This window comes from Vigna unguiculata, chromosome 2 (assembly GCF_037176805.1).
Source record: "Vigna unguiculata cultivar grain cowpea cultivar isolate G323 ecotype 2 chromosome 2, ASM3717680v1, whole genome shotgun sequence".
Classification (NCBI taxonomy): Eukaryota; Viridiplantae; Streptophyta; class Magnoliopsida; order Fabales; family Fabaceae; genus Vigna; species Vigna unguiculata.
In genome coordinates this window covers 312,687-330,789 of record NC_140793.1, presented here as the reverse complement: position 1 = coordinate 330,789, position 18,103 = coordinate 312,687, and the positions used below count along the sequence as shown (strand labels likewise).

Here is an 18,103-nt window from a genome sequence, read left to right as displayed (position 1 = left end):
TCCTCCCCAACAAGGCCAAGTCTAGTGTTTCTTATGTGGAGGCCCCCATCTGAGGAGCGTTTGCCCATGCATGGAGGGTGATCGCATGTCCAATAATTGTGGCAAGGAAGGCCACTTTGGCAAGGACTGTCCCTCCCTTACTAAAGCAGTGACACGTGCTCCAATTCAGACTCCTGCACAGAATCAATAGAGGAATAGGGGCAACAGGCCTCAGGCAATGGGCAGAGTGTATGCGATGTCAGGAGTAGAGGCTGCAGGCTTAGGTAACCTGGTTATAGGGTATTGTGTGATTGCTGCAGTGAATTGTTGTGTGTTGTATGATTTTGGAGCGACACACTCCTTTGTGTCAGATGCATGTGTGAAACGTTTGGGTCTGCCAGTGTGTGAGCTTTAGTGTGAGCTTATGGTGTCTACTCCGACGTCGGGTTTAGTTAGGATATCGTCCTTATGTGCTAGGTGTCCAGTGGAGGTAGAGGGACGCAAGTATAAAGTGAACCTAATATGCCTACCTCTACAAGAGTTGGAGGTGATCTTGGGAATGGATTGACTCTCTGCTAATCGCATTCTTATAGATTGCCGAGAGAAAAGGCTGTTGTTTCCCGACTTAAAGAAGCCTGAGTTGGTATCTTCTCAGGGAGTTATGAAGGAGATTCAGAGTGGCACACAGTGCTTCATAATTTTCACTCATATGGAGGTAGAGGAGAAGGAAGGGACATCGGTCATACCAGTAGTACATGAATTTGAAGACGTGTTCCCAAATGAAGTACCAAGGCTGCTTCCTAATAGAGAGGTGGATTTCTCAATTGACCCGGTGCCTGGAACCAGTCCAGTGTTGATGGCTTCGTACCGTATGGCTCCGGCGGAGTTAGTGGAACTCAAGAAACAGATAGAGGAGTTGTTGAGGAAGCAGTTTATCTGACCCAGTACTTCGCCGTGGGGAGCACCAATATTGTTGGTGAAGAAAAAGGATGGAAGTTCGCGCCTATGTGTGGACTACAAGCAACTGAATAAGATGACGATCAAGAATAAGTATCTTCTCCCGAGAATGGACGACTTGATGGATCAGTTGCATAGGTCGTCGATGTTCTTGAAGATTGATTTGCAGTCGGGATACCATCAAATTCTAGTGAAGGCAGATGATGTGCAGAAGACGACCTTCAGGTCTCGATATGGACACTACGAGTACGTGGTCATGCCTTTTGGGGTGACCAATGCTCTGGCTGTGTTCATGGACTACATGAATAGGATTTTCAAACCATTCTTGGATAAGTTTGTCGTAGTCTTCATAGACGACATACTTATCTATTCCAGGACTCAGGAGGAGCACGCAGAACACCTGAGGTTGGTACTTAGTGTTCTGAGAGAGAAGCAGTTATACGCTAAGTTATCCAAGTGTGAATTCTGGATGGACGAAGTGCAATTCTTGGGGTATGTGATATCCGCCGAGGGGATAACGGTGGACCAAACAAAGGTAGAGGTAGTGGTAAAGTGGGAAAGTCCCAAGTCAACGACAAAGATAAGGAGCTTCGTGGGTTTAGCTGGCTACTACAGGAGATTCGTAGAAGGATTCTCCGAGATAGTGGCGCCTTTGACACAACTTACCTAGAAGGACCAACCTTTCACTTGGACAAACAAATGTGAAGAAAGTTTTCAAGAGCTAAAATAGAGGTTGTCGAGTGCTCCCATGTTGGTCATCCCGGATGTTGGAAACCTTTCGAGGTCTATTGTGATGCCTCTCACTTAGGGCTAGATTGTGTATTCATGCAAGGAAAGAAGGCAGTGGCCTATGCTTCAAGGCAACTTAAGGTACATGAGAGAAACTATCCCAATCATGACTTGGAGTTGGCAACTATAGTATTTGCCTTGAAAATATGGAGGCATTACCTCTATGGTGCTCAATTTCGTGTGTTTAGTGATCACAAGAGCCTCAAGTATCTATTTGATCAGAAGGAGCTGAAGATGAGATAAAGGAGGTGGATGGAATTCCTGAAGGACTATTATTTCGAGCTATTATACCATCCAAGGAAGGCAAACGTGGCAATAGATGCCTTGAGTAGGAAGATAGTGGTAGAAGATACCTTATGATCAAAGAGGTGGAGTTACTAGAGAAATTTAGGGATATGAAGCTACAAGTGGAGTTGGAATTCGAATTCATTAGATGTAGTAACCTGACTATATCTAGTGACTTCCTAGACTCAGTCAGAGAGAGAGACAGTTGTTGGATGCCCACCTGAACAGAGTTAGAGCAACTTGGGTCGGAAGAGGCAAAGGAATTGCTTTGGGTAACGATGTTATACTGAGATTCCAGGGCAGGGTGTGCATACCAAACGATGCTAAGGTGAAAAGGTTAATCCTTGAGGAAGGGCACAAGAGTCATGACTAAGATGTACCAAGATCTCAAGGAGACCTTCTGGTGGCAGGGAATGAAGAAAGATGTAGCTTAGTTTGTATCAGCCTATCTAACATGTCAGAAGGCAAAGGTGGAGCATCAGAGACCCGATGGGATTCTACATCCTTTGGAGATACCGATGTGGAAATGGGATAACATCGTTATGGATTTTGTGACCCATTTGCCACCAACTTTTAGAGGACATGATACCATCTGGGTCATAGTAGACTGACTGACCAAGAGTGTTCACTTTTTGGCGATGAACTTGAGGATGTCTATGGCCAAGTTGGCCCAATTGTACATTAAGGAAATTGTGAGGTTGCATGGAGTACCCTCGAGTATAGTCTCCGATAGAGACCCGCAGTTCACTTCCCTGTTTTGGTAGACACTATAGAGTGCTTTGGGAAGCAAGTTGACTATGAGTTCAGCCTATCATCCCAAATCGATGGTCAGTCCGAGAGGACGATTCAGTCGCTTGAGGATTTATTAAGGACGTGTGTGCTGGATCACTTGGGTGCTTGGGATGAAGTTTTACCTTTGATAGAGTTCACCTACAACAACAGTTTCCATGCGAGCATTGGCATGGCGCCATATGAGGCTCTTTATGGTAGGAAGTGTAGGACTCCTCTATGTTGGTATCAGGATGGGGAAGTAGTACTTGTTGGACCAGAGTTGTTGGAACAAACTACTGAGAAAGTAAGAATGGTGAGAGATAGGATGCAAGCATAGTTAGTGTTACAATGTCTCAACCCCCGAGCTAAAATGTCTCAACCCCCACACACAAGGTTAGCCCTTAATGAATTTCAAGCCTCCTACTACTCTCACCACAAGAGTTAGTCCGCTCTATGTGAGACTAACTAACTCCTTAGAGTGTCAGGATGCAACCGTACCTTGAATCCTTACCAAATTATATAGATGCGGCACCACCATGAACTCCCACTAACAGGGGTCATGGAATTACGTCCCGACCAACTGAGGCACCACCCTGAAATCTCACCTAGAGATTCAAGGAATTATGTCCTAACCACATACAAATCATGTTTAACCAACTAAATAGGTATTCATCATGGATGCCAATCTCATTCCCATACTTTATAACCAACCTTCATTTATACCCCATATCAAATCCCATGTCACTTTTATCACTAACCATGCCATACTCAATTAATTCAATATTTCAGTCCATACAATCAGGTCTCAGATGCATATTCATACATTTCATACTCAAGATAGAATATTTTAAGCTAAGCATACAATTAACAACTCAAAAGCATGGAAGGAACACTCATGGAGTGAGATCTCGTGCCAGTCTCGCTCAAGCTGAGGACCATCGCTCAAGCGAAAGGGATCTTTCGCTCAAGCTACAGGTTCTCGCTTAGGCGAGACTGTCAACAAAGGACCCTGCGAGACTCACGAGTTCTCGCTTAAGCGAGCCACTCCTCGCTTGAGCGAAGCCACTCGTCGCCCAAAGGTGAGGTTCCTTGCCTGGGCTACAACTGCAGCAACATGCCTTAAGCTCCCACGCGTCCTCACTTAGTCGAGCCTCTCTCGCTTGAGCGAGATGATACCTCGCTCAAAACGAAAGCTCTTCGCCTGACCGAGAGCTCGAGCGCGAGCTTGGACCCGTTTCTGCAAAGTCTCGCCTCGGCGAGACTGGATCGCTTGGGCGAGAACGTCAGGTCTCGCCACTGTTCTCCTACAACACCCATACAATCATACCCTAAATAGCAATAAACATCCATTCAACATTTTTAGTAGCATGGCAACCATACACTCATGGAAATAGTGGCAAATAAGCAAGAATCGACTTTAAACCAAAAATCCCTAGCTTCCCTTACTTGGAATGAGCTAGTACAGGACCTCGACACCAACTACGGAGCACAACAGCTCTAGGAATAGGTTTAGAAGCTGGAAAAATAGCGAAACAGATCTTAAGATGAGCTCACTACGAAACCCTAACTGAAAACATGAAAACCTAAACCAGAGATGAAGAGTATGGGTTCGCAAACAACTTACATGAGCAGAAACGAGGTCGAACCAAACTTGGATCTGACTGAAATTCAAAACCCTAGCAAAGCTTTGGGAAGGAAAAAGGAGAGTAAGCTGTGAGCTGTTTTGAAAGAATGACAAGAGTGGAAGGGGTTTGGCTGCCTTAGGGGCCTTGTACACCCTATAGACAAGCCCTTAGGCCTATTATATTGGGGCAGCCCTTAAAATAAAGGATCAGAATATAAGTGGGCCTTACACCTTGTTAGGGATCGGTAAGTAATTGTGGCCCTTAATCTGAATGATCTTCTTAAAGAACTTAGTCAATGGTGTGATCAATATGTAAGATTAGTGGAATATCTATCTAAACCACTACAGGTATTCGTCCATACATGCATTAGGAGACAATGTTGGAATCACACCTACCAACACATGATCCAAGAAGCGTATCCATCGATCATCAATGTTTGTTAAATCAACACCAGGAACAACTAATGGAGACCTCATGATGGGCTGCAGAAACCCGAATTGGCAACATACTTTTTCGCAAATGACGTAAGCAATTTCACCCACCCGGATGATGCTAGAGAATAGAGAGATGGTGATAAGGGGACGTGTAACCCAATGTGATGCATACGGGTTCCACACGACCCCATCACATGTCAATACATCCAATTATGCCCTGAGGAGTCAAAAAACGTGTCCCTTGAGGTCTCTTCTCATCATAACTGTCCAATAATTGCTTCCTTCCCAATCTCGATAAATGCTCATATATCCAACTTTACAAACAAATGCAAATGTATTTCAACTATCAAGCAATAAACATGAAAAAAATAAAAAACATTTTTGTACCTATAAAAGTATAAGATATCTGGCTAATTGTCTCGTATGTGCAAGGCTCGCATCACCAAGTTGCTCATAAAGATTTGCAAGTGCAATAGCTCCCCACGAAAACCTTCCACATGACTACAGATCTACAAATATATTCAGGTACAAGATGCTGATGTAGGTAACGTTCTTATCCATAAAAATGGGGTAGTTAACAAGATGCAGCAAATACGTTCATGCCACAAACTCCCACTATTGATTCGCACAACACTTAGTGTAAAGGTCTCTCAACCAATTCAGTCTTACATGGGGACCACGACATTGCTTGAGCTCAGATGTCACCCTCGTCCGTTCAACGCCTAAAAGATCCATCACACTCTCCAAAGTAGCATTGAAGTCTAGTGCTTCATTTAAACAAAGGAAAATGGAGGAGGACAAAGATGTCATTTAGTGTCATGCTCATCTCCCAAAAGGAAGATGAAAGTTGTTAGTCTCTCTATGCCACGTCTTAACAAAAGCCAATATGAGACCCTTATTAGGGTATTCATAACATATATCACATAGTGGCATCAACCCAAGATTTTGAACAATTGGCTCAACAACTTGATGATAAACTCCGAATCTTTTTAATCTTTTGTCATGTGACACTGACTTTATGTCCACTCGGTCCTAATAAAAACCATTATACAAATATTTTAAATCCATCAATTTCAACAACAAAATTATTAAAGCAGTATACTAACATGGCCACCCCAAATAGCACATGTGACATGATCACCATAGCTAATCAACAGAAAAGTATCCTCGGGTCCTCTGGGAAATCCTCCTAAATCATAGTGGTCCTGCTCTACAACAACCTCTTCATGCTAGATTACATTCTCTTGCTCCTCATTAATATCAATAGGAGTTGTTGATGATGGACCAGCTACTCCATGAGCTACTGATGAACCAGCTTCTCCATGAGTTGTTGATGGACCAACTTCTCCATGACGACCCTTACCTCTTCTGCGAGCAAATATCATAGGTCTATGTTTAGGCTCTCACTTGGAGAAGCCTCAGCATGTGAAGAAGTTTCGCTGCCACGAGGTACAAATGCTCATCTTGTCTTAATCATGTCTATAATAAACAAATTCATATTAAAATTAAAATTAATTACAATTAAAAATTACAATATGAAAACCCTAACATAACTAAAATATTTCACAAATATTAAAAATAATAAAATTTTAAATTGTTCCTGCAGAGAACAAACAAGATAAGTTAGGCACAAGCGTCACCTTACCCACGTAATCTGCTATCTCCTCAGTTGGCCTATTCCCGGTTGATACATATCGGCTTGGACCCAGGAGGGGTTACCTGCAGAAGGGACTCCGAAGCTCAAGTGAGTCAAAGCTCTCAAAAGGTCAAATCAGGTGATTAATGGAGTAATGAATGCATACCTTTAATTACTGGGGTCCACGCATATTTATGGAGTATTAATTATGTTTGGTTACAACATGGGTTGGGCCCTAGTTTGGGTTGTAGGTGGGCCTGGGCCTTGGCGCAGGCCCTTAGTTCAACTATCGTGGGCTTATTGGATGGCAGGGGGGCTTTCATTTCGCTAAGTCTTTAGGAACGGTCTGATCTGGTTACTTCTCCAGTTGATGGATGTCGTCTTTGCCCGTGCACTGTCCTAGGTTGGCCGTTTTGTTATTAGTTTAGGCTTCGTTCGATTATCAGTTTAAGTCTATGCCGGTCCGAGTTGTGTACTTGGGTTATTTCCGGCATATACGTAAGGGTCGTCATTTATATGGTTAAGTTGACCAGGTATGGTATAGTTAAGTTGGCCAGGTACGGTACACCAGTCTCCCAACCTTTGCTGATATAGTGTGTCGGTGAAGGATGATATGTGATGATGTACTAGTAGTGATCGGCTAGGTGTGATACACCAATCCCCCAGCCTTTAAGTGTGATGAACAGTGTTAAGGCTAGAAGATGTGAAGGGGTATCGAGTAGGCGAAGAGGTTTGTGGCAGGTGAAAAGGTTTGTGGCAGGTGAAAGGGTTTCTAGCAGGTGAAAGGGTGTCAGAAGGCTGACTTAGGGAGGTTTGGCGCCACCATTTTGATACTTTGTGATGATTGAAAAGAGTTATGTTTTTGGCGGGAAAGGGTTATGACGTTTGAAATTCGTATGTATAAATGAAGATAATGTTGGCAGTGCATTCACTTTGTCTCATTTGCAAAAAATCTGTTCGCGTGCGTTTTAAAGCTGTCTGATATCTTTCCTTCCTCCTCCGTCATCTTTTCTAAAGAAATCAAGTATGTCTAGTAGTAGCGATAGGGTTTCGTTGTCAGATTCGGGTAGTGAGCTGTCTAGGGATAGTGGAAGTAATCGAGATTATACCAGTGATAGGGAAGAGACGGGTAGTGTAGGGAGAATTTCAGTGGAGAGGGTGGTTGAAATTAGGGAAGATCCGCCCGAGGAGTTGGCGGAGAGCAATTGGCCGATGAAGGCCGGATACGAATGGGTGGCGGCAGACGTGCAGACAGAGCGATCATTGTTTCGGTGGTCGCGTTTGTTAAGATCGTGGTTGAACTGCACACCTATTTTCGAGAAGGGGGTGCAAAGGGACATAATTGCTCTGGAGCGAGTTACCGCTGTGGAATGTGCGTGCCATGGTCGAGAAGGAGCAGCCGAAGAATTCTTCTATATGTACATATGCCATTTCTCGCAGCTGCACATCCGACTACCGTTCGACGAATTCACCATGGAAGTGCTGCGATTATTGAATGTTGCCCCTACTCAGCTTCATCCGAACAGCTGGGCGTACTTACAAGCTTTCAGATTATTGTGCATGGCGCTGTACTTGGAACCGTCTCCTCGAGCATTCCTATATATTTTGTCACGAGGCCGAAGAGTCCGATAACATGGTTATCGCTAATCAGTCGGCCTGGTCTCAACAAGTTGGACGCTTTCACTCAATCGTTCAAGCATTTTAAAGATGGTTTCTTCAAGGTCATGGTGAAATCGGCTGGTCGGTCACACTTCTATACTACTAATGGTAATACTAAATTCCCGTTCTTCTGGACCGGCAACCCTTGGAAATATAAGGTGATATCGAGGGAGGATCTGTTGGTGGTTGAGAAGGATGTGGTGGATACTTTGATGCAATTTAGCGATAAAATGCCCACTAAGGGCTTAGTTAGGGTGTATAATTCAATTCGACCCATTATAGATATTGAAGGTATTTTTTTGTAACTTTGAACATTGTTATTTGTTCGAGTATTTTGACAATTTGTGTGTTGTGTACTTTAGGGCATATGGCACAGCTTGGCAAGAAAAACTTGACACTTTTCCAAACCTTGCGTAAGGAAAAGGCAGTGAACGCTAAAGCTGTCGGGAACACTGTGGTCCCAAATATGCAAGATTCACTAGTAGACGTCCACGTGCATGGTGGTACAAAAAGGAAAGCGGAGTTGCCTGTTAAGCAAGGCAAAGGTAAAGATGTGAAGAAAGTGTGAGCTGTTGTGATGGGAGCGGGCTCGGCAAGTGGGGTGAAGGGGCCGGAAGCTGGGTTGATTGAGCTTCCGGAGACCACCGTTCGGAAAGACATCAAGATTAATGTGTTAGAGTCGCTGATGGACTCTATTGATAATATGGAGCTGAAAGCTCTAGTGAAGGCTATGGTGGAGTTTAGTACTAAGACCTTGCTACTTAGTCGACGTGTGGGATCTTTATATGAGAGGGAGTTGAAGGAAGGTAATGGGACTAAGGTGGAGGAGTTGCAGGATAAAGTGGACAAGCATGCTGAAGAAAAATAGGCTTGGAAGAAGGAAAAGGAGGAGTGGGAAGCGAAGAGGAAGAGACTTGCTACTTGGAGGGTGCGCTGTCTTGACTCTGAGGAAAAGCTAAAGGGTCGAATTGCAGATCTCGAAGCCGACTACGGTGATATCAAGGAAAAACATGACGGGCTGGAGGGTGAACTAGAGGACCTAAAGAGTTGCATAATTCAAGAACATATCAATGGCTTCCAGAAGGGTGTTCGGAAAGCGTCATTTTTTTATGAGAATGTTGATGCTAATGATGTTAGGTTTGATGTGAATAAAGATGTTGTCGACAGTGTGCTTATAGATGAGGCAGAATCTATCCCAGAAGGGGATGGGGAGAAGGAGGCGGTCGACGCCAATGCTGGTGGTAACAAGGTGGTGGCGGAGGACGTTGAACAGAAAGCAGCTTAGGATTTTTACTTTAATATTTCCAATCTCGTTTAATGATTGTAAGTCTGTAATAACTCGTACATTGCTTTATTTTGATGTTTGCTATGAATGCCGGTTACTTCAGGGTTAATTGCTCCTTATATTTGTGTATGTATGGGATGTTTATGTGCGCTATTGTGTGCTAAGGGTGTTCGACCCAGGCCGCTTAATTGTGGTAAGGGTGGGAAACTTAAACAAATTAACATTAAGTTAAGGGTGTCCGACCCAGGCCGCTTACTTGTGGTAAGGGTGGGGAACTTAAACAAATTAAGCAACGAGTTAAGGGTGTTCGACCCAGGCCGCTTACGTGTGGTAAGGGTGGGGAACTAAAACGAATTAACCAACGAGTTAAGGGTGTTCGACCCAGGTCGCTTACTTGTGGTAAGGGTGGGGAACTAAAACGAATTAACCAACGAGTTGAGGGTGTTTGACCCAGGCCACTTACTTGTGGTAAGGGTGGGGAACTAAAACGAATTAACTAACGATTTAAGGGTGTTTGACCCAGGCCGCTTACTTGTGGTAGGGGTGGGGAACTAAAATGAATTAACCAACGAGTTGAGGGTGTTCGACCTAGGCCGCTTACTTGTGGTAAGGGTGGGGAACTAAAACGAATTAACCAACGAGTTGATGGTGTTCGACCCAGGCCGCTTACTTGTGGTAAGGGTGGGGAACTAAAACGAATGTGAAAGTGAAATAGAGAAAAGTCGTACAGTTGAGAACCCTTCGTTTTATTCATTGAATCTGGGGTGCCTCGCTAAAACCTCCCTGGCCAAAACCCTCCTTAGGGAAAAAAGACCAGGTGAGGAAAAAGAGTACACCCAGGGTTACAAGTATTCGGTTCAATATAGTATACATTTAACTAAAGTAGAATTTGAGGTGGGACACATTCCAAGTGTTGGGAATCTCTTCCCCAGATAAGTGTTCCAAGCGATAAGCTCTTCCTCCTGCGTCTTCACGTATGTGGTGTGGGTCGTCCCAGTTGGCGGAGAACTTGCCATCCTTCTTTCTAGCACTGCTGGCCATTCTGCATACTAAGTCCCCGCTTACGAACGGTCGTGGACATAGGTTTGCGTTATACTTTTTGGCAGCTCTTCGTTTGGCAGCTAAGTTGCGTATCTGAGCTTTTTCTCTGATTTCGGGTAGAAGGTCGAGATGAGTGGCCATGTTTTGGTGGTTGCAGGTTGGGTCGTACAGTTCTCGGCGCAAGGATGGTTCGCCAATTTCGACTGATATCATGGCATCTACACTGTAAACTAGGCTAAATGGGGACTCGTTTGTTGATGATTGAGGGGTACACCTGTAAGCCCATAGCACTTCTACCTGCTCTTCGGGCCATCGACCTTTGGTAATATCTAATCTTTTGCGAAGTTCTACTAGGATAACTTTGTTGGTCGCCTCTGCTTGTCCATTTGTTTGTAGGTGTTCTACAAAAATTGTAATGTGTTTGATGCCCAGACCAGTGTAGAACTTGGCTAGTTCCTTATCTATAAATTGTCGGTCGTTGTCTGTGATGATAGTATGTGGAACACCATATCTACATATAACATCTTTCCAAACAAATTGTTGAACTTGTTGGGCCGTGATAGTGGTCAGCGGCTTGGCTTCTATCCATTTGGTGAAATAGTCAACGGCTACAATCAGGAATTTCACCTGCCCCTTGCCGGGGGAGAAGGGGCCGAGGATATCCATTCCCCATTTAGAAAAGGGCCATGGGGATAGTATGGAATGGAGTTGTTCTTGTTTCTGGTGGATAAGGTTGCCATGTTTTTGGCATGGTTTGCACTTTCTAACGTAGTCTTGGCAGTCTGCTTCTATAGTCGACCAGAAGTAGCCAGGTCGAAGGATTCTAGTAGCCATAGTGTGTGCGCAAAAATGGTAGCCGCAAATGCCTTCGTGTAACTCCTTATTGATATAATGCGCTTGTTCTATAGCGACACATTTGAGGAGCGGTTGGCCGTATCCGCGTTTGTAGAGGTCATCGCCTATCATGGTATACCTGGCGGCCTTAGCCAGCCAAGTTTTGTCCGCATCTTATGGGGGGTTGCCGGTTTTTAGATATTGGATATAGGGGGTGGTCCAGTTGTGGCTTGGGGGAGGGGTGGTATTGTCGGCTGGGGAGTGGGTTAGGTTTTGACAGGTATGTGTAACGAAGGGTGTAGATAATGTTTGTTGTAATAGGGATCGGTTGCGGCTTTTTGATTTAGTGCTGGCTAATTTGGAGAGGATGTCGGCTCTGATGTTGTCGGTCATGGGGATCTGTTCGATGCAGACTCCTTCAAAGGCGAATTGAATGACTGCGCGAACCAGATGGTAATATTGTAGAAGGATTGGGTGTTTAATCTGGTATTCGTCATTGAGGTGTCCTATAGTAAGCTTGGAGTCGGTTTTACATGTTAACATTTTGACACCAACTTCTCGGGCTAGGGAGAGGCCGGCGAGGATGGCATCGTATTCGGCCTGATTGTTGGATGTTTTGAAGGCAAAATGGAGGGATTTCTCAATGAGGATATCGTTAGGCCCTTCTAACACGATGTCCGCACTGGCACCTTTCGGATTTGAGGAACCATCTACATGAAGTGTCCACTGGTCCTCTATGGGTGTTTGCTGGAGGTCATTGACAAAATCTAGGAGGCACTGACCTTTGATGGGGCCATGGGGTTTGTCAACACCCAATTTCGTCCGGATTGTTTTTTTTTCTTTTTACTACCTTATTATTTTTACTGATTTTTATTATTATTTTTATTTTTATTTCTTCCTTATCTTATTTTACTTTAATTTTATTATGTCTTTTTATCTTATTTTTATTTCTTTTTTTATTTTATTTTATTTTATTTTATTTTATTTTATTTTTCTTTCTTCTTTTTTTTTCTTTTTTTTTTAATCTTCTTCATATTCATTTTATTTTATTACTTTTTATTATTATAAAAAAAACGGAAAAAAAGAGTGAAAAAAAAAGAAAACGAAAAAAAAAAGGTAAAAAGAAAAAACTTTAAAAAAAAAAAAGAAGCAAAAAAAAACGAAAAAAAACAGGTGAAGAGAGATTTGAAAAAAAAAAGCATAGAGGCGCGGGCATTTATTTTTTTCTGCGCGCATCAGACTAGTATTTTCTTCATTTGGTACCCTTGGAGACGTGTGCAGTGGAACTACTGCTACTCATGCACAAAAAGGAAATTAAAGCAGCTGTATGCATGGATTGACGGAAGACTCTGCAGAGGGGGCAAGGGGAAGCAACCGCCACTTCCTACCCTTTTACCTCTCTGGACACACAGAAGCTAAAAGGGGGGAATGAACAAAATTTTGAAGATAGATATTCAGATATCACAGTAGCACCCGGGGGGACGAAAAAAAAGGGAGAACTGGAGCAGGGGAGAGGCCATTGATCACACCCCTGTAACACAGAGAGACTACAAGAGGTAAGTTTCACCGTTCAATTATTGAATGAATATGATGTTGGTTGGTTCTACTGTATTTGTTATGATTTGCTAGTGTGATGTTGTCGTCCTCGTTATTATTTGCTTATCAAACTCCTCACGCATTCCATCGCTCAACCCCAATCCTTCAACCTCAAAAACCAATTTCATTCACCACTTCACCATGATCAACCCAAAACCCAACGTTCATTTTCTTGTCCCAAATTCACCATTCTTCACAAAGTCCACATTGACTCTCCCTCCGCTAACTACCGTCCCTCCAGACCACTATCATCACCATTAGGCTTCCATCTCCACCATCCAGAACCATCACGCAAATAACCATACGCTCTTCATATATCCTGTATGCCCCTAGGTTACAAAAATCATCATCATTGACACGAACTCTTCAACCATTAGTCAACCTCTCGTTCTTGATCTTTTTCCTTCACCTGCACAAAAACCAGAGAGAACAGAACCCACATGCTCAAAACAACAGATTCACATCGTCTCAATCGTCTTCTTCACGCCGCAACCCTAACTGTCCATCACAAATCAACCAATCTCGCACAATACACCAAACACTCGCGTCTCAAAATCCAGTGACCCAACATCCAATCGAAACAGAGAACCAAGAGAAGATAAACTCTCGCCGGCGAATCGAAGCTCGTCGACGGTGGAGTGTGGCCACGTGGCGTTCTCGAGCCTGGTCGCGTGCGGTCGCGAGAACGGAGGAGGGATGGTCGCGTGGTGACGAGCCGCGGAGTTCTCGCGCGCCAACGGCGTCACGATTCCCTCGACGGTGACGGCGGGACCGGCGACGACCTTGAGGTGGCTGAACCCGTTGACGACGGTCTCTGGCAGGCGAGTCCTCGAGGCCATGAAGAGGATGAGTGCAGCCCTTGTCTCGCGCGCGTTGGAGAAGAAAGAAGGAGGGGACGCGTCGTCACCGGCGTCGTCACCGATGTCCCTGGTGCGGCGAGGCAGAGATGGAAGTGGTGTGTTGGTGGTAGGTGAATGGTGACGGGTCTTGGTGTCGAGGGAGAAAGGAGGCTTGCCTCTTGTTTCTTTGAGCAGTTAGGTTTAGGTGATTTGTTCCATATGCCACACGTTCTTTTTTTTTTTTTTTTCACACAGCACACCCCCCCTTTTTATCTCTGCACCCCATGTTCATCATTTCTTCTCTTCTTTTAATATTCTCACTCTCTTGCATTTTGAGTCTGATCATGTTTGCTTCCTTCCCGCACCTCCATTCTCTTTATCCTTGCGCACTCCCCCTGTTTTTTTAATTGCAGCCCTTGCTTCACTATGCACACACCTCCCAGTATTTGCTGACGGCACCACCATGTTTACTGACCCCACTCCCCTTGCATGCTTTATAGTATTTTTGGGCTTGTTTTATATTTACTTGTTACACTATCATTTTTATTGTAGACACCTCATTTACTTTATGTACCTCTCACTAATTACTCATGTATCCCATGTTTTATTTTTCATTTTCATCCTTCTTAATTAATTTGTTTTTTTTATTTATTTACTTTTTCATTATTATTATTTATTTTTTATTTTTTTATTTTTTATTTATTTTATTTTATTTTTATTATTTCTAAAAAAAATCAAATATTTGAAAATTGTTAAAAATTACAAAAATAGAAAAAATCTAAAAAAAACCAAAAAAATAGTTTTCTTTCACTTTATCGTGTCTGTCCGGTCGCTCGCACTGTGTGACACTCATTTTCAAAAATACCAAAAATAGTTTTTCTTTCTCTTTTCGCGACTGTCCGACCGCTCGCGTCGTGTGGCACATACTTTCAAGTAATTCAAAAATACTAAAAAATATAAATTTCAAAATATAAAAAAAACAAACATATCTTCTAAAGAACTACGTAACCCTGATTTCTCATTTTTAATGAGAATACGTAAGACCAAGGTCAACCCTTGTCGGGCCCAAAAAATTAAAAAAATATTTTTGTTTCTTTTGTCTTTGTTTTTTTTGGGAAAATAAACATTTTGAAAATCACATCAACTTTGCATTTTTAATTAAAGGTACTAACACCTACCCTTGGGCGGGCGCTGTAGGGTGCTAACACCTACCCTACGCGTAACCGACTCCCGGATCCAAAATCTGGTTTTTCGCAGACTTGTCTTATTCTTTATGGTTTTCCATAGTTTTCCATAATAACTATGGTGGCGACTCCAAATCTTTTCAAACTCGTTTTCTTTTTGGTTCGTCGTCCCGTCGCGATCCCGGTTGCGACAGATGGCGACTCCACTGGGGACGCTAGAGAGTCAAACCATTTAATTAGATGTGCAAACTTGATGTGATTTTCCTAATGTTTTCTTTCCCCCTTTCTTTCATTTGTGTATTCTTGTCTTTACATGTGCTTGTATATATTTGCTTCTTATTGTGTGTGAATTACTTTGTTTATTTTGATATATATATTTTGGAAGTGCTCTATATTTGCCTGGGAAGTCTTCTGGCTGTTTTGCAGGTGGGGATTTGGGTATGCATCATTCTCCCTTCACACACACATTGCGCATTACATGAGTGGGGCCCTACACCCGGGTCTGTCTAGCTTAGAATTAGAGGGGATTGTGTAGCAATGCCACAGTGGATGTACTTCCCAAGTGGTCGTTGTGAGAACCCCAGCTAGAGTTTGTTTGCTTCGTTGGTACTCCCGCATCTTGTTGTTTACCAACTGTTGTGGGAAATGCCAGGAAGTGGGCCATAGCTCTAGTGACCTTGATCTTTAAGCGTTAAGAAATAATCCTAGTGAGGCATGTACTTTAGCGTAGAACCATTAGGCGCCAGACCTCTATTAAGGCACAAAGGGAGGCACATGCATTACCTTAATTCTCATCTCGCCTTTTTCCTTTTATTTCGATTTGCGATAAAGTCATGCAGTTGTACATTCTTTTATGGCATCATTGTACATGCATTTTGATTATTTGTTCATGCATAACATGTACCCTGTCATAACATGTCATAACATTTTTTGATTCTAGGTCAGAGATTTTAAGGTCGTGATTAAATTTGTGAGAAACAAGAGAAATTAACATGGAATTTCGAGTCGGGGGAAATTTAGGGTCAGATGCCTTGAAGAAGAAGCTACCTATCAGAGTTATAGACAGTAATTTGAGTGGTCTAAGGGAAATAGTGCAACAAATGAAGACTATACAGAAGAATGCTTTCAAGAAGCGGCATGGGAACTTATTGAGGTTGCTGAATGTGGAAGTCCAAGCATCGGCCGTCACTGCTCTGGCTCAGTATTATGATCCGCCATTCAGATGTTTCACCTTCCAGGATTTTCAATTGGCACCAACAATAGAAGAGTTTGAACAAATTATGGGCTTGTCAGTGGGAGATAAAGTCCCTTACAGACATTCTGAGCAACATGCATCTATCTCTACATTGGCTGGAATCTTGAAGGTACACCCTGCCGAGCTGGAGGGTAAGATGGCCTCCAAGGGCAACTCGAAGGGGATCCCTCAAGGGTATTTAGAAGGGCATCTGTGTCGTTTGGCGGAAAAAGAAGTGGGGGAGACGTTCATGGATGTGTTGGCTCTCACACTTTATGGAGTCATACTCTTCCCTAACATGGAAAATTTTGTTGATCAAACCGCCCTCGATGTGTTTGTTGCCTACAAGATTCATTCAGAAAGTCCAGTCACTGCGATTCTAGCTGATGTGTATGGGAGTTTGAACCTATGCCACACACTTAAGAGGAAGAAGATGTTATGCTGTGTACCTATGTTGTATGTGTGGTTTATATCCCGAATCCGTCTAGGTACATTGAATGCTGAATGTCTTATTGGAGAGTTGCCACCTAGCGGCATCGAAATTCGGGGGGCGAAGGAATGGGCCCAGTTCTGTGCGAGTTTGAACGGGGGAAGAATTAGATGGTGTGTCCCGGGATTGCCGAAGTCACGTGTCATTTCTTGTGGGACTTTCCCTAACGTCCCCCTAATATGCACTAGAAGCTGCGTGAGTTATAACCCTGTCTTGGCTCAGCGACAATTTGGGTGTCCGATCAAGAGCTCCCCAACTCCAGAATCCTTGGTTGCCGTTTGGACTTATTATAAAGAAGGAATTTCCCTTGATCTAATTCACCGAGTCAGGAGTGCTTGGGGTGAGGTCCTGCGTGTAGAAAAAGACCTAAGGCCATGGGTGATTGACGAGAAGATATCCTACCGACGATGGATTCTGGAAAGGGTTAACGCGATCAAGTTACCTTTCAAATCAGACTCTCCTGCTCCTGAGCGGTCAGAACCTGTAGAGTCCGACGAAATGAGGGGGTTGAAAGAGGAGATGGAGAAGATGAAACTCAAAAATGCCAAATTAGTTACTGAGCTCCAAAGTCTCCGACACGAGTATGTGGATCTAAGGCGTGATAAGGAGGAAGTGACAAAAGCGTATGAAGGAATTCTTAGAAAACAAAGAGAAGAACGAGATCATGCTTTCAGAGTTAAACAGGATTTGGCTGCAGCCAACACCGCGTTAAAATTAAGGGACCGAGAGAGAGATGCAGCAGCAACATCTAAGCGCCAAAGAGATCAAGTGTGTGAAGAATTTAAGAGAGAGAAGACTGAAGCACTAAAGCGGCTGCACAACGCTCAAGTTAGGATCAGTGAGGTCGAACAACAGATGAGGGAAATGGTGTCGACCTATGAGGTGAAGATGGATGAAGAACGTTGGCATAGAGCTGAATTGGAAAAGCAACATGAAGAGGTGATAAGTCGAATGAATGAATACTCAGTCGAGCAGGAGATGGCCGTGGAACATTGGAGGAGATGTTTCTCACAGCTGGCTTCCCTTGCAAATGGAGCAATCGAAGATGTTCCGCGATTATTGGCTGAAGCAGAGGCTGCACTACCGATATTCAATCCGCCTAGGGAAATTGAGGCGTTCTTTAGTCATTGTAAGGAATTGATAAGGGAGATGAAGAACATGATAGCCAGGGCTAGAGAATAGTTTTTCTTTCTTTTCTCGTCTAATGAATGTAAAAGACTTGTGGGTGATCGGGTTGTCTTGACAATATGTGATGGACTAAGTTTCATGTTGATTTCTGTGATATGTTACCTCAAGGTTCTCACGGCTTTAAAATTTCTGGCTAAGATAAATATTTGCATTCATTTTCATTTTTTTCATTTTTCATAATTCATTTCATTTAATAAAAATAATAGAGCAAAAGCAAATACAACGGCAAAATTTCCACGACACCCTTACCGCACACGAGCTAACCATAGAATCATGG

At 43.3% G+C, this 18,103-nt stretch overlaps 2 protein-coding genes across 2 annotated transcripts; both read left to right on the top strand.

The window, feature by feature from the left end:
- The first annotated feature begins 217 nt into the window (after positions 1 to 217).
- LOC114173534 (uncharacterized) lies at positions 218 to 919 on the top strand. Its single transcript, XM_028058000.1, has 2 exons — positions 218 to 383; positions 573 to 919. Exons 1-2 carry the CDS (start codon positions 218 to 220, stop codon positions 917 to 919), a joined length of 513 nt encoding a protein of 170 aa, XP_027913801.1.
- Positions 920 to 12,714: 11,795 nt separating this feature from the next.
- On the top strand, positions 12,715 to 18,096 carry LOC114173688 (uncharacterized). The gene is made up of 2 exons (XM_028058216.2): positions 12,715 to 12,851; positions 15,855 to 18,096. The coding sequence occupies exon 2, from the start codon at positions 15,907 to 15,909 to the stop codon at positions 17,818 to 17,820; it is 1,914 nt and encodes a 637-aa protein (XP_027914017.2). The 5' UTR covers positions 12,715 to 12,851; positions 15,855 to 15,906; the 3' UTR covers positions 17,821 to 18,096.
- The last annotated feature ends 7 nt before the right edge of the window (positions 18,097 to 18,103 follow it).

What these genes read in the sequence shown, in the direction of transcription:
- LOC114173534 (XM_028058000.1), top strand. Translation starts at nt 218, where the DNA reads ATGGGCAGAGTGTATGCGATGTCAGGAGTAGAGGCTGCAGGCTTAGGT. An exon ending in ACGTTTGGGTCTGCCAGTGT is followed by an intron (nt 384 to 572) that starts GTGAGCTTTAGT and finishes GCATTCTTATAG; the next exon opens with ATTGCCGAGAGAAAAGGCTG.
- LOC114173688 (XM_028058216.2), top strand. Translation starts at nt 15,907, where the DNA reads ATGGAATTTCGAGTCGGGGGAAATTTAGGGTCAGATGCCTTGAAGAAG.